The sequence below is a fragment of the Diceros bicornis genome, chromosome 4 (assembly GCF_020826845.1).
Source record: "Diceros bicornis minor isolate mBicDic1 chromosome 4, mDicBic1.mat.cur, whole genome shotgun sequence".
Taxonomy (NCBI): Eukaryota; Metazoa; Chordata; class Mammalia; order Perissodactyla; family Rhinocerotidae; genus Diceros; species Diceros bicornis.
In genome coordinates, this window is record NC_080743.1 from 87,008,960 (window position 1) to 87,025,345 (window position 16,386).

Sequence of the window (16,386 nt, forward strand, 5' to 3'; positions counted from 1 at the left end):
TTTTTCCATAGTGCTACTCCATCTTTACACCGTCTAAAAGTTGCGTATCAAGTAAACTAATTAATGTAACCATTATCCTATTGCTAAAGTGTTAGGCCCCTTATTTTTTACCATCTCAAATAATGCTTTAATACCTATAATTATTTCATACTATGGATTTGTTCTTTAGGAGAGATTCCAAAAAGTAGGACAAACAAGGCAAAGAGAATGAATCATTTTATAGCCCTTAAAATAATTTTAAAAATTGTTTTAAAAAAAGAATTGTCTCCACTTAAAACGCTACCAGATCATTTAAGACTACACTGCACCAAACTCTCTCTGCATAGGATGTTATTAATTTTTCTGTTGCTAATTAAATGGGCAGAAGATGATACACTTCACTGTTAATAACTGTTAAAATTTAACAGAGACTGTTTTTTCTCCAGAAATTTGTTTTAATCTGTTTTCTTATCAATAAAACATAATAAATACATTAATAATTTGTTACTTATAATTTCTTTTAATCATATTTGATTTTTTCAAACTATCTGAAAATGCAGAAAAGTGTATAATAAACATCTAATTTCCAAAATCCCAGATTGACAACTATTAATATTCTGTCATATTTTCTCCTAGTCTTTAATTTTGTAAAGAAAGAAAACATTACAGATAAAACCAGTCTGCAATTCCCTGCCCCAACGTCTTAGAGGTAACCACTGTCATGGTACATATCTTTCCAGCACATTCTTTTTAAAGTCTTCTACAAATATTTGTACTTATCTGCAAAAAAACATGTACTATTTGATGTGTATGTTTTTAAATATTTTATAAATAATATCACACATACATATTTTCAACTATGCTTTATTTACTAGACATTGCTTTTGATATCTCTCTGTGTTGATTTACACCTAAATGCTGCATAGCATTACATTGGAGGTATGCACATTTCATTCATCCATTACCCCTATGGTTGGATAAGATTGCTGTCTACTATTACAAACAATGTTACAATGAACAGCCTTCCACTTTTTGTCTCGTTGGGCACATGTATAAATTTCTCTGAAGTAGCAGTTCTTGAAGTACTCCAAGTTCATGGGCCTTTGGGGGTCCCCGAGATTGTTTCAGGAGACTCTCAGGGTCAAACTATATTCATAATACTAAGACATTATTTGCCCTTTTTCACTTTCATTCTCTCATGAGTATACAATGGCATTGTATGCATTTTTAAGAAAATAACTATATTTTCCCAAAGAAAAAAAAAAAAATTTAGTGAAAAGAGAAGTACTTAGATTTTTGCAAATTTCTTTATTGTCTGGCTTGATTTTTTTTTTTAACATCATGCATTGGTCATTTGGAATGTTAGTTCATTTCCAAAATGTTAGTTCAATCTTCTAAATGTTGACATATTTCCTTATACAATATCAAAAAATCACTTTCACTAATATCACCACTGATCTCAAAAGAAAAATTCTTTAGTGTTGGGTGTTAGAAATTTTTCAAAATTCTGACTTTTGATTGAAAATTTGAATTTTATCATTGGCAGCAAATACTGTCAGTTGCTTTCTTTGAAGTTATAGGCATACTTTGTTCATTTTTGAGAAAATGACTGTCAAATACCCAAATCTGAATAAGCACAGTTTAAGTAATTTTTCAGGTAAACAAAAAGGTATTCCATGAAAAAAAGTGGCTAGTTTCAGCATGCAGTTCAAACAACTGCACAAACGCTTTTCCTTGAGTTAATCACTGTACTCTGGTATCTAGCAAAAGTGTTCAATTGTGGGCTTCCCATTTCTGTCACACAGAACATGAAAAAGCACTCGAAGCTCAACACTCAATAAAATTAATAATTTTTACCACTTAATCAGGACATTCTTCAGTGAAACTAGCTTTTTTCAGCTGCAAGTGTGTGGCAGTGAAAAATACAACTACTAGTACACTTTGGTGCTACTGCCCCAATTCGTGCTAAGGCACCAGCAGTTTTACCCATTGTCTTTGCACCATTTAGTGAAAATGTCAACACATGAGAAGAGCAAATTCATATCCCACTATCATTATGAATATAGTTTTGACCTCCCTGACCCATGAAAGGGTTTCAGGGACCCCCAGAGTTCCACAGAGCACATGATGAAAATTGCTACTAGCTTAGGCCTGAATTTCTGAACCAATTAATGTATAAATTCACCCAATCTGAGCCTAGAAGAAAGAAGAGGGGGATTTCTGAAAGGGATTCTAGGGGGAAAAGGTTTGCTTCTCCCTAAGAATAAGTCATAAGGTTGTACAAACAAATCGTTCACTTTAAAATGGTTAATAGTATAAGTGAATTATTCACTTTAAAATGGTTATTTTATGTGAACTTCACCTCAAAAAGAAAGAATAAGACACAGGAAAATATGTTTTTTAGATACAGTTGTGCAAAGATATGTGGCCAAATTGCTTATAGCCATCTTACTACCAGTCAAAATAATTCTTATTGATACAACTGCAATAAATATCTTATACTTTGGTGCTTTTATTTCTGTAGGGCAACTTTCCAGAGGTAGCCAGTTGGATCAGAGTATTTTTCGCACATTTACTTAAAGAACATTCTGAAGTACTACAAACATAATATGCAGAAAAATTAGTCACTTAAACACCCACCACTGGGATTGAACAGTTTGCCACATTTGTTTCAAATCTCTCTGTTTCAACATAAATCATTACAGATGAAACTAAACCCTACCCCAATCTCTTCTTCCATTTCCTCCCCAGAAGTATATCATTCCTACATGTGCTTTTGTACTTTTTGATGCATGAGTAATTCCACAGAACATATATTACTGTTTGGTGACTTTTAAAAACTTACAAGAATGATGCCAAACTATACATTTTCTTTTGCATCTTGTTTTTCTGTAAAAACGAATATTATGATTTTTGGTAAATGAAGATCTACTGCTGTACTGTTCAATATGGTAGCCACTAGCTACATGTAGCTACTTATATTAAGATTAATTAAAATTAAATGAAATTAAAATTTCAGTTTCTCAGTTGCATTAGCCGCATTTTAAGTACTCAAAAGCTACATGTGGCTAGTAGCTACTGTATTGTATAGCAAAGATACAGAACATTTACCATGATTTCAGAAATCTCTCTTGGACAGTGCTGGTATCTAATGAATTCATTTTCCTGCAGTATTATATTTTCTTGCAGGAACATGCTTTGTTTCATCTATTCTCTTACTGAAGAAATTAAGCTGTTTCCATTTTCCCCTGTACATGTGTGAAAGTTTCTCTAGGATATATACCAAGACATAGAACTGCTGAATCATATATTATATGTGTCTTCATCTAACTAAATATAGTTAAACTGCTTTGAAAGTAGTTACACCAATTAACACCCCTACCAGCTACACAGAACTGGAGCAACAAAACTGGAGACTTAAGAGGCTTCAAATTCACAGTGTCCCCTTCAAAGTATTTGCCAATTCTGAAGCAGCACAGACAGAAAGCTAAGGAGCTAAGCCAGAAAACTCTCAACAGCAGAACAGAAATCTTGTCTCTTGTGCTGGTAAAACAGGTTTACCTGACTTTCAACTGAAATCCCTGGCGGGTGACAACCTAGGGTCAATGCAAAGCAGAAGCAGACTGAGGCTTACCAACTCTGCAACCCAATGCTAACCCAGCCAGTCCTTAAATGGATTAAAGTGAACAGCAGACCACTCTAACTGCATAGCAGAGGAAAGGATAAACTTCTCTGGGGGAAGATAACATCATCTGGAGCCTTTGTAGTTATTTACACATGGTGTCCAGCATTCAGTAAAAAATTACTAGGCATGCAAAGAAAAAGGATCATACAATAACAAAAAATAAAAACCGACAATAGTAGCAGATGCACAGATGTCCAAATATTGGAGTTAGCAGACAAGGAAGTTAAAATGACTATGAATAATGTGTTCAAAAAAAATACAGGAAAAGATAAAAAAAAAGATGAAAAGGTAGAAAATTTCAGCAAAGAATTAAAATCTATAAAAAAGAACAAAAGGGATATTATAGAACTAAAAAAGAGTCAAAAAAAGAACTCATCAAGGGCCAGCCCCGGTGGCCTAGTGTTTAAGTTTGGCGCACTCTGCTGCGCCGGCCCAGGATTGGTTCCCTGGCGTGGACCTACACCACTCATCTGTCAGTGGCCACGCTGTTGTGGCGGCTCACATCCAAAAAGAGGAAGATGGGCAGTGGATGTTAGCTCAGGGAAAATCTTCCTCAGCAAAAACAAAAGAAAACACAAAGAACTGATCAAATGGATTTAACAGTACACATGACAGTGAGAAGATATAACTGATGAATTCAAAGACAGGTCCATAAAAACTTTCCAAATTGAAGCATAGTATTTTTTTTTATTGTTTTAAAGAATGATATCAAAACAAAACAGAGCAGAAGAGAGATGTGCTAAATGGTCAAAAGGTCTAATGTATGTCTACTTGGAGTCTCTGAAGGAAAAGGAGGAGGGAATGGGGCAGAAGCAACACACGACGAGATAATTTTCAAAACCTGATGAAATACAACAAACAACAGATTCAAGCTCAGCAAACCCTAAATAGTATGAATACAAAAGAAACCACACCTAGGCACATCATAGTAAACTGCTGAAGAATCAAAGACAAATTTTTTTAAATCTTAAAAGTAGCCTTCAAAAGAACAAAATTAAGACAGTCAACCTCTCCACAAAAACAATGGAAACCAGTAGACAATGGAAAATAATATCATTAAAAATGCTGAAAAAAAATAATTCCATAGCTAGAAAAAATACTCTTCAAAGATGAAGGTGAAACAAGCACATTTTCAAACTAGTAAAAACTGAATGTGTTATCAGCAAGCATGCAACAGAATATTAGATTCATCAAAATTAAAAATTGTGTGCTTCACATGTATTGGAAGAATAAACATAGTTAAAATGTCTATATTACCTAAAGCAATCTACAGATTCAATGCAATCTCAACCAGAATCCCAGTGACATTCTCCACGGAAATAGAAAAAAGAATACTAAAATTTATATGGGGCAACAAAAGACCCCGAATAGCTAAAGCAATCCTAAGAAAAAAGAACAAAGCAGGAAGCATCACAATCCCTGACTTCAAAAGATACAACAAAGCAATAGTAATCAAAACAGCATGGTACTGGTACAAAAACAGACACACAGATCAATGGAACAGAACTGAAAGCCCAGAAATAAAACCACACATATACGGACAGTTAATTTTTGACAAAGGAGCTAAGAACATACAATGGAGAAAGGAAAGTCTCTTCAATAAATGGTGTTGGGAAAACTGGACAGCCACATGCAAAAGAATGAAAGTGGACCATCTGCTATCGCCATTCACAAAAATTAACTCAAAATGGATCAAAGACCCGAAGGTGAGACCTGAAACTATAAAACTCATAGAAGAAAATATAGGCAACACACTATTTGACATTGGTAATAAAGGAAGCTTTTCGGATGACATGCCTACCCAGACTAGGGAAACTAAAGAAAAAATAAGCAAGTGGGACTTTATCAGATTAAAGAGCTTCTACAAGACAAACAAAACCAGAATCAAGATGAACAGACAACCCACCAGCTGGGAGAAAATATTTGCAAAACATACACCTTACAAGGGGTTGATCTCCATAACATATAAAGAACTCACACAACTGAAAAACAAACAACCCGATCAAAAAATGGGCAGAGGAAATGAACAGACACTTCTCCAAAGAAGATATACAGATGGCCAATAGGCACATGAAAAGATGCTCAACATCATTAATCATCAGGGAAATGCAAATCAAAACAACACTAAGATATCACCTCACGCCCGTTAGAATGGCTATAATCACCAAGACAAAAAACAACAAATGTTGGAGAAGATGTGGAGAAACATGAAGCCTCATACACAGCTGGTGGGAATGCAAACTGGTGCAGCCTCTATGGAAAACGGTATGGAGATTCCTCAAAGAATTAAAAATAGAGATGCCCTAAGATCCAGCCACCCCACTACTGGGAATCTATCCAAGGAACCTGAAATCAACAATCCAAAGAGGCTTATGCACCCCTGTGTTCATTGCAGCATTATTCACTATAGCCAAGAAGTGGAAGCAACCTGAGTGTCCCTCGACCGACGATTCAATCAAGAAAATGTGGTATATATATACAATGGAATACTACTCCGCCATAAAAAAAGACAAAATCGTCCCATTTGCAACAACATGGATGGGCCTGGAAGGTATTATGTTAAGTGAAGTAAGCCAGAAGGAGAAAGACAAACACTGTATGATCTCACTCACATGTGGAATATAAACCAACACATGGACAGAGAAAACTGTGTTGTGGTTACCAGGGGCAATGAGGGTACGGGGTGGGCACAAGGGGTGAAGGGAGTCATATATATGGTGATGGACAAACAAAAATGTACAACCCAAAATTTCACAATGTTAAAAACTATTAAAACATCAATTAAAAAAAAATGTTAAAAAAAAAAATTGTGTGCTTCAAAGCACACTATTAAAGTGAAAACACAACCCCCTACAATGAGAGAAAATATTTGTAAATCTAGTCTTTATTCTACTTTACAAACAGAAAGCTACTGTAACACTGTAAAAAGTTATTTACCTATTTTAACTAAGAAAGAATTTTAAGTTATTTTTCTTTTTTTTTGTGAGGAAGATCAGCCCTGAGCTAACATCCATGCCAATCCTCCTCTTTTTGCTGAGGAAGACTAGCCCTGAGCTAACATCCGTGCCGATCTTCCTCCACTTTATGTGGGACGCCGCCACAGCACGGCCTGACAAGCGGTGTGTTGGTGCACGCCTGGGATCCAAACCAGGGCCGCCAGCAGCGGAGCGCGTGCACTTAACCACTATGCCACGGGGCCCGCCCCAAATTTTAAGTTATTTTAAAACCAATTTTTTTCTGGATTAAAAAGACATAACTTCTTCTTTCAAAAAAAAATCAAGTTCAGCATTTTTTCAAGTTCATATGATCAGCGATGTTTCCTGGGCAAACTTAAAATTATTTAAGTAATAATTCAATATATAACTCAAATGATTAAGTGCACAGATCATCCAACACGGTAGCTAGTACCTGGCAACAGATCAATAAGGTAAAGAAAACTAGAATGCTTACCAGGCACTGTGAAACACATTTTACATATGTTACCTCACTTAATCCTCAAAATCACCATATGAAGTATAATCTCACTCCTACAGATGAGGAAATTAAGTTTTAGAGAGTTACTTAACCTTGACCATGATTACAGCTGCAAGTGACAAAGCTGGAATTCAAATAATAACAGCTAACATTTATTAAGCACTTACCATTGTGCCAAGGTCTGTTCTAAGTTTATCATTATACATAAACTTATTTATTCCTCTCAACAACCCCAAAGTATGCTGTCATTATTATCCTCAGTTTACAGATAAGGAAACTGAGGCACAGAGAAGTTAAATGACTTGTCCATGGTTATGAAACTAATAATTGGTAGATTTGGGATATTAACCCAGGCGATCTGACTCCAGAGCCTGAATTCTTAACCACTACAGTATGCTGCCTCTCCAGGATTCAAATTCCAGGTCTTTCTAAATTCACTAAGCCAAAATATTAGTCAATTTGTAATTAATATGTCTTGAAAATCTATTTGGGGAAACAATGACCAAAAAATTAATCCAAGGCGTAGTGGTTAAGTTTGCACGCTCCGCTTTGGCGGCCTGGGGTTCTCAGGTTCGGATCCCGGGCGCGGACCTACACACTGCTTACCAAGCCATGCTGTGGCAGGCATCCCACATATAAAGTAGAGGAAGATGGGCACAGATGTTAGCCCAGGGCCAATCTTCCTCAGCAAAAAGAGGAGGATTGGCAACAGATGTTAGCTCAGGGCTAATCTTCCTCACACACACACAAAAATTAATCCAAAGAGACTCCGTTATAAATACCTTAATTTTTAAAATAAGCATTTCAAAAGACTATTTTATTTTATATACTAAATGAAGGCAGAAGGTTTGACTCTGTATTGTATTAAGCCAGCAGTGACACACAATCCTAATTTAGGAGAAACACGGTAGATTACCAAGAAACTCCTGTAATTATAGCAGTATAGGCATAAAGAGTGGTAAACACCAACTAAATCTCATTTAAGGCGGTGTATGAAAAACAGATTAGGTAAAATAATAGATTCCACAATCTAACTTCCCTTATGATAAATTCTCTTAAAGGAATGTTTTTCCTAACATACCTTTTCTTGCTGCAACCTTAAGAGCAAACCACGTTGTTTCTTCCGGAGTGGGGGCATTTTGTCATCTTCTCCTTTGTCTCGTAGATGTCTGCAAATATTTCCCATTGAGACAAAGATTAAATTTCTATTCTAATGTCAAGAACTCTCAACCACTAAAAAGTCTCTAAACCAATTAACATTTTCAAATGTGGAAACCAGTTGCTGTAAGCAGCAATTCCTATCCCGAGAAATATTTTACTGTGTATATAATATACGCAAACTTTAGACTCTGTCTTTTAAAGATAAAATAGTTTGAACAGCAACTAGAAGGATGTGCAGCTATGACATACAACTATCTACTGGGGCTTTGGCGGGGGGGAAGATATCTAAAGATAAAATAGTTTGAGAAATTTACAACATAGTAAAGGATTTAAGTATAAAATGACAACATAAGAGTTAGTTAAGTGATAAAAGAGAAATGCAAACAACATGTTAAAGGAGTAGGAGGTCTTGAAACCAACATGATTTAAGGATGACTGCCATATTTCTAGCTTGAGAAAGTGGGTTGATCAAATCAAATTAAATGAGGAAACAAAAATATCTTTAAAAACAAAGCATTTCCTTTAAATGAAAGGAGAAGTTGAACAGTGAAAACTATGTTCTCTGAAAGAGCTTACTTTTTCTGATGCTCTAGCCAGGCTAATTCAGCCTTAGTTTTCTCCTTCAAGGCCTTTTCACGAAGACGCAGGAGTGAAGACTGGTGAGCTGCCCTCATTTCCTCTTCTTTCATATACTGTCGAACCATTTCCATAGTAAATTTAGAAAAGCTATCTTGTCCTCCTGAGAATGGCATACTCAGCTCCTAAAGTAGAGAATTTCGAGATTATCACCATCTAAACCTTTTGGAACTTAATTTCATTAAAAGAGGTATGCACTTATAAAAATAAATTATGTATATAAAAAGCCTGCCAACCATCTAAGAGAACATTCTTCAAAAAAGGCACATGAGAAGGAGTAACATTCATCTGCTAATTTATTTGGCCAATAAAATCTTAACAAACAACTATTGTAAGCTAGTTACTGTCCCAGGGATAAAAAACAGGGTACGACTATGTCCCTGTTACCCAAAAGGCTTACAATTTAGTAAGAAGAATGATATAAATGTAAATTTTTAAATAGAATAAAGTGTTATAAGAGTGAAGAAAGTCAAAAAGCTAAAGAGGTGACTTTGGTTCAGATCCTCAACAGCCTTATATACCATTCCAAGGAATAAGTTTGTATTCTATCTTGTGAGGAAAGTAAAGCCAGATTCTATAACAAAAATACAACGTAAAATTGATATTTTAGGAAAATCATTCTGGTAGCTGACAAATGAGCCCAAGTACAAAATGTATCTCATGCCTTTGCAAGAACACATCCACAACTATTTATGAAGAATCTCCACAGGTAAACTGAAATACACCTTGGCAGAAGACAGTGTAGTCTTTTCTGGGGAAGTTTCTTCATCAGAGTCATCATGATGGCCTCTTTTCTTTTCCATGTTAAATCTGCGATGACTCTCAGAAGGTAGTAAAGATCGAAATGATTTTTCTTCTATTTCATCTTCTGTCATGGATTCATCAAATTTCAGGGAATATTCTGTTGCAACAGAAGTTGAATCTAAAAGAATATGGAGCAAGTCGATTTTATCATTGTAACAGTTTACAGTAGGTATTCAATTAGTAGCCCTTGCTGCCTCTTTATAGGACAATCTAACATAAACTCATTGAACTGATCACTAGCAATTAATAGACATGAAATAATAAACAATTCACTTAACTTACAAACAAGAAAAAAAAGTCGAAAATATCTAAAAATACTAGTACAAGAAATATGGTAAAAGTGTAAAGTACTTCATATACAAAGAGCTCTTGCAAATCAATTAGAAAAACCAGTAACAACTCTAAAGAAAAACGAGAAACAGTAATGATCAGATGCTTCACAAAGGCCAAAATAAAGTAAAAAAAAAGAAAAAGTTTAACATTACTAGCAATGAAAGAAATGCATATTAAAAATTTTCTAGAACTCATTAATCTGATGCTTAATTAAAAACATAACAGCTCTTTTAGGTTGGTTCCTCTGACCACACCCTCTGGTGTGGTCTGACACACCCCCAGCCCCATCCTTTTGTTTACTGAACATCCTTACTTTCTGGTACTACAAGATGCTCCAGGTTCATTTTGTATTTTCCCTGCCAGTCCTAGAAACAGTCATTCCTCCAAAGAGCCCCGGTTTCTTTTATTGGAGAATATTTAGAAACCAGTTGGGTACTGGCTGTCATTGTTACTACTGGCATATTGTTGCTTCTTCACTCTATTAGTGGACAGACCTGGGTAATACATGCATGTATACTAACCCATGTACACACACCTGTTCCTGTATCCATCTATCCAAAGATGGATTCATGCTGATGGTTCTGACTCTAATCCAGGACCACAGGGTTCATTCTAGTCTTCCTTTCTTGCGTATCTGTAACTTCCCTCTCCAACACCAAGACACCTGGCTCCCACTATCCAACATCCATTTACTTATTTGTTCAACCCCAATATACATGTAAAGAACTGTTATAACCCACATCCCTGTGAAAAACAAGTTTACCAACTAGAATACAGTGTTTATACACTGTTCCTTTTTCATTTAGGTTTACAATGTCCACTCAAAAACACCATTTTCCAAAGTTACTTAGGTCAGCTCCTTTTTCCTCCACCCCCTTCGGTGTCGTTATGCCATATATTTGTAATAGAGTTAGGTTCATTTGCCACAGGCTACATTCCATCCTGAGATCCCCAAACATCCTGGTTGATGGGTGTGTATTTACTTTGCACACATTAAAGTTTACTCTTTCTGATTTAGTTCTAGGGTTTTGACAAATGCGTAGCATCAGACAGTACATACAAAACCATACAGAACTACAATACCTTACATAATAGTTTTACACTAAAAGTTCTCCTGTGCATCTACTTTGCAGTCAACCACTTTCTCTTCCACCTAACATCTGGGAACCATTAATCTGTTTTCCATCCCTATAGTTTTACCTTTTCCAGAATGTCATATAAATGGAATTATAGAATATGTAGGCTTTTGGGGCTTGCTTCTTTCAATTAGTAAAATTTACTTAAAACTCATCCATGTTGTTGCATGAATCAATAGCTTGTTCCTTTTAATCGCTGAATAGTATTCTATTGTATATTTACCAGTTTGTTTATCCATTCATCTCATAAGACATCTTGGTTCTTCCAGTTTTGAGCCATTATGGATACTGGTGTTATGAGCATTAGTACAGGTTTTTGTGTGGACATAAGTTTCCAAACCACTTGTGTAAATACCTAAGCATGTGACTGCTGGGTCATTATAGAATACTGTGACAATGTCTTCCAAAGTAGCTGTACCATTTTGCATTCTCATCAGCAATGAATGCAAGTTTCTGTAGCTCTGCATCCTTGTCAATTTGTTGTCAGTTTTTTGGATTTTAGCCATTCTAATTAATAGGCATCTGGTAGTATCTCATTGTTATTTTAATTTTCATTCCCTAATGACACATGATATTGAAGACCTTTTCTATGTCTATTTGTCATTTGCATATTTTCTTCAATGAAGTGTCTGTTCAGATTTTTTGCACATTTTTTAATTGGGTTGTTGATTTTCTTATTGTTGAGTTTTAAGACTCCTTTATATATTCTGGATACAAGTCCTTTACCCAATATGTGATTTACAAATATTTTCTAATAGTCTGTGGCTTAATTTTCATTCTCCTAGCAATATCTTTCATAGAATAGAAGTTTTTTAATTTTGACAGAGTACAATTTACCAATTTTTTCTTTCATGGATTGTACTTTTGGTAATGTACCTAAGAAATCATTGCCAAACCAAAGGTGACCTAGATTTTCTCCTATGTTCTCTTCTACATATTGGTTTTTTAATGGTTTAATTCCTTTGGATCTTGGTTCTTCTCTGAATTCTAGCTGCCTTAGCCTCTCTAGGCTCCTAACTCCATTTCCTTAACTCAGGGAGACTGCTGGGCTCCACGCTCTGTGGTCTGGAAATTCCCTCTAGGTAGTAAGCCGGGGGCAATCACAGCGCTCATCTCATCTATATCCTGTCTCTCATGAATCAATATCATTCACTGCCTAATGTCCAATGTCTCAAAAATAGTTATTTCGTATGTTTTGTCTGATATTTTAGGAGGGAGGGTAAACCTGGTCCCCTTCCTCCATTGTGGACAGAAGTAGAAGTCCAAGCAATTTAATTCTAAATTGTTTAAAGAACTTAAATATACCAAAAAGTCACAGTTCGTGACATTTCAAATTAGTCACTTGACAATTATTTATTTGAGGTTCACAGACACTATCAATAATTAAATGTCATCAGTAATTTAATTACAAACACTATTATTAATAAGATAAAATTTAGTAAAGGTTAAATTCTGCAAGAAAACTTCTATTATTCCTCTATTATTTTCCTATATTCTTTATTTCTCCCATGATGTGGAAGTTGTCATTATGAAGTCTGATCCTAAAATGAATTTCATTAGTCTTTAATCCAGCAGTCCACAAAACATTTTTGATCGTGTATATCTATCAGAAAAAAAAAATATGAGCGTGCCTCTCAATATTTATAAACTATTGTATTAGTCTGCTTGGGCTGCCATAACAGAACACCACAGACTGGGCAGCTTAAACAACAGAAATTTATTTTCTCACAGTTCTGGAGGCTGGAAATCCAAGATCAAGATGCTGGCAGGGCTGGTTTCTGGTGATACCTCTCTTCTTGGCTTGCAGACTGACGTCTTCTGTGTCCTCACAAGGCCTTTTCTCTGTGCTTGTGCACTCCTGGTGTCTTCTCTTCTTATAAGGACACCAGTCCTACTGGATTAGAGGCCCATCTTTATGACCTCATTTAACTTTACCTCCTTAAAGGCCCTATCTCCAAATATAGTCACACTGGAAGTTAGAACTTCAACATATGAATTTTCGGGGGACACAATTAAGTCCATGACATTCCAGCCTCTGGCTCCCCAAAATTCATTCCTTCTCACATGCAAAATACATTCACCCCATCCCAACAGTCCCAAAAGTCTTAACCCATTCCAGCATCAACTACAAGTCCAAAGTCTCATCTAAACATCATCTAAATCAGGTATGTGAGACGTATGTGAGACTCAAGGTATGATTCATCCTGAGGCAAAATTCCTTTCTAGCAGTGAACCTATGAAGCAACAAGACAAGTCATGTGCTTCCAAAACATAATGGTGGAATAGGCATAGAACAGACAACCCTATTCCAAAAGAAAGAAACTGGAAAGAAGAAAGGGTGACAAGTCTCAAGCAAGTCCAAAACCTAGCAGGGTAAATTTCATTACATTGTAAGGCTCGAGAATAATCCTCTTTGGCTCGATGCTCTGCCCTCCAGGCCCACCAGGGTGGCCACCATACTTTCTAGGCCCACTGGGGTGGCCATTTCCCCTCACCCGTGAGTGGCAGCCGCACCCCCTCAGCCATAGGCAGTGGCCTTGCTCCCGAGGCCCTGCACAAGAGCAGCCCAGACAACTGAAACCAAAGAGATGGCCTCAGTCTCTGAAACCAATGAGGGGACAGCCTTGCCACATGGGCCTGTGTGCTCTGGGCCTGTGGTGGCAGTGGCTGCTCTGCTGATTTCTGAATCTCCTTCAGGGTCATTCTTGCCTTTTCTTGAAGGATAAAGCATGTTCACAGCTGGATAGCTCTATTGTCTCATCCCGCAGAATCCCAGAAATCTGCAAATCTTCCTATATTTCATCCTATGTCTTGTCTTTTATTCCAAACTGGCAGTGTCTCTGCTGGTATGATCCCATCTCTATTCCTGGCTTCTGCTGAGATGGCTGATTAAATCCACTGGTAATCTCTTAATGGAGTGATTGTCCAGTCACATCCTTGGTATTCTCTCCAGAACAGCTGTCTCATTTTTCACAATATGGATAGGCTAAAAATTTTCCAAATCTTCAAATTCTGGTTCCTTTTTGCTTTATAATTCTTTCAATTTCTCTCTCCTGTCCCATTTTACTATAAGCAGTAAGGAGAAACCAGGCCATGACTTCAACACTTGCTTAGAAATCTCCTCAGCTAAATATCCAAGTTCATCACTTTTAACTTCTACTTTCCACAAAACACTATAACACAGTTAGCCAAGTTCTTGGCCACTTTATAACAAGGACTGCCTTTCCTCCAGTTTTCAATAACATGTTCCTCATTTCCATCTTCATCAGACTTCACTGGAATCACCTTTAATGTCCATATTCCTACCAACGGTCTCTGCAGGGCAATGTAGGCTTTTTCTAGCATGCACCTCAAAACACTTCTAGTCTCTACTCATTAGCCAGTTCTAAAGCCACTTTCACATTTTTAGTACTTGTTATAGAGCACCCCTCTTCTAGGTACTAAGATCTGTATTAATCAGCTGGGGCTGCCATAACTACAGACTGCTATACCCACATATTATATTCATTATAAAATTTACAAACAAATATTTTAAAAGAATAAGAAAAATTTAAATATTTTCTTCATGCACTCCAAACACTGCCTTGCCTATTCTGCCTATTCTAGACTATCAATCAAAAATACTGCTTAAGAGCCAGTTATTAAAAAAATAAATTCTAGAATGGAGGCTTTTAATATTCTGACTTAATGTCTTAAAGGTGCCATTTGTTGCCAGATTCTGTTTTGTTTATTACGTTATTTACTACCCATTATTTGATAGAAGTACAGCTTTCATTTATGATCTAGGAAAAGTAATACATTTTAATCTAGTTATTATATCTGATGTTATCATTATTTATAAGAAAATGTATCCTTATTATAATGTTTAAAATTTAAAGTTCTAATAATATATTTTCTCCTTTATATGATTATGTTACACGCCTATAATAGGAAAAAGTTAGTTTTTCAGTGTTGAGTATACATTTTTCATTCACATGTATGTTCTCCTAGATTTAGTTCTGCCTCCTCTTAGGATTATGACACACAATCATTTAAAACATTGGCATGGGTTACTAGCACAGTGAATGGCCATGAAATAGTTTCACCTGGATACATTTACTATCAGACATATAACCTGGTGATTACCACCATGTTCTAATTATATTAACTAGCTCAATCACAAATATCTCAAAGGGTCTGGAACCCACCCAAAACAAATAAATATACATATATGTGCAAGAAAAGTTACCTTTCTCATCAGGAAGAGATGGTATGCTATCACTTCGCAGAGAATCATTCGCAGCAGTCTGAACCTGTTCATCAATAGAACTCTCCAACTTTTCACCATGAAGTTTCTTCTCATTTTCCTTAGAAGATGGAACTGAAGGACTTTCTTGACAGCTGCTACCACTACTACTTCTGTTTATGGAGATTATGGAAACAAAACAAAAAAAAGGTGACAAAATAAGGATCATAACTTCAAAGTAAACTTATTTAGACAAAGAAATGGGCCTTATGATCAAGCTATAAAATGATGAAAGATGTAATATAAAACATAAAAATGCTAAGTAGACATAAGTCCGAGAAGAAACTGCTTTAGGAAACATGAGTAGGAAGGAGGAAGGTTTCACTTTTAAATAATCATGATGGGCAGCCACTACTCTCAGGCTATCACTCTCCTTTATTCTTTTATTTTAAAATCAAGCTACTGGGAAAACCGGCTTCTACTTGCTGTTTCCACTTCCTTACTTTTCATCAACATCACAATTTATTACAATCTGCTTCAATCCCAACTACTCTACTGGAACTGTTCTTGTAAACTATACCTGAACTCTAATTGCGAAATCCAATAGATAATTTCTTTTTCTGCAACATCAAATGACGTTGAGCTCTATCTCCTTCTTTAAAAGCGTAAAATGTTAACATGAGGATAATTGGATGAAAGATGTTCGAGAACTTTGTATTATTCTTGCAATTTCTCTATAAGTTTGAAATTATATCAAAATTAAATGTTAAATAAAAGAGTTCTCCTTATATTCCCTGTCTCTGCTCTCACTTGCTTCTCTTCCTTACCTCCCTAAACAAGTTTTCCTGTGTTTCTTTCATTTCCTTTTAATTTTTCTATCTTTCCTTAAAATGACGGTGCTTCCTAGAATTTTGGTTTTGGTCCCTTTCTGTTTTATGTTACATACTCTCCTT

General features: G+C 35.9%; 1 protein-coding gene across 1 annotated transcript in view; it reads right to left on the reverse strand.

Moving 5' to 3' along the window:
• Positions 1–16,386, reverse strand: part of CEP350 (centrosomal protein 350) — a 158,236-nt gene that overhangs the window by 56,425 nt on the left and 85,425 nt on the right. Inside the window, exons 22-25 of the mRNA XM_058539963.1 lie at positions 15,437–15,606; positions 9,661–9,857; positions 8,876–9,060; positions 8,220–8,307 (exon numbers count right to left, since the gene is read on the reverse strand). Coding sequence (XP_058395946.1) covers positions 8,220–8,307; positions 8,876–9,060; positions 9,661–9,857; positions 15,437–15,606 — 640 coding nt within the window. The remainder of the gene's footprint in view (positions 1–8,219; positions 8,308–8,875; positions 9,061–9,660; positions 9,858–15,436; positions 15,607–16,386) is intronic.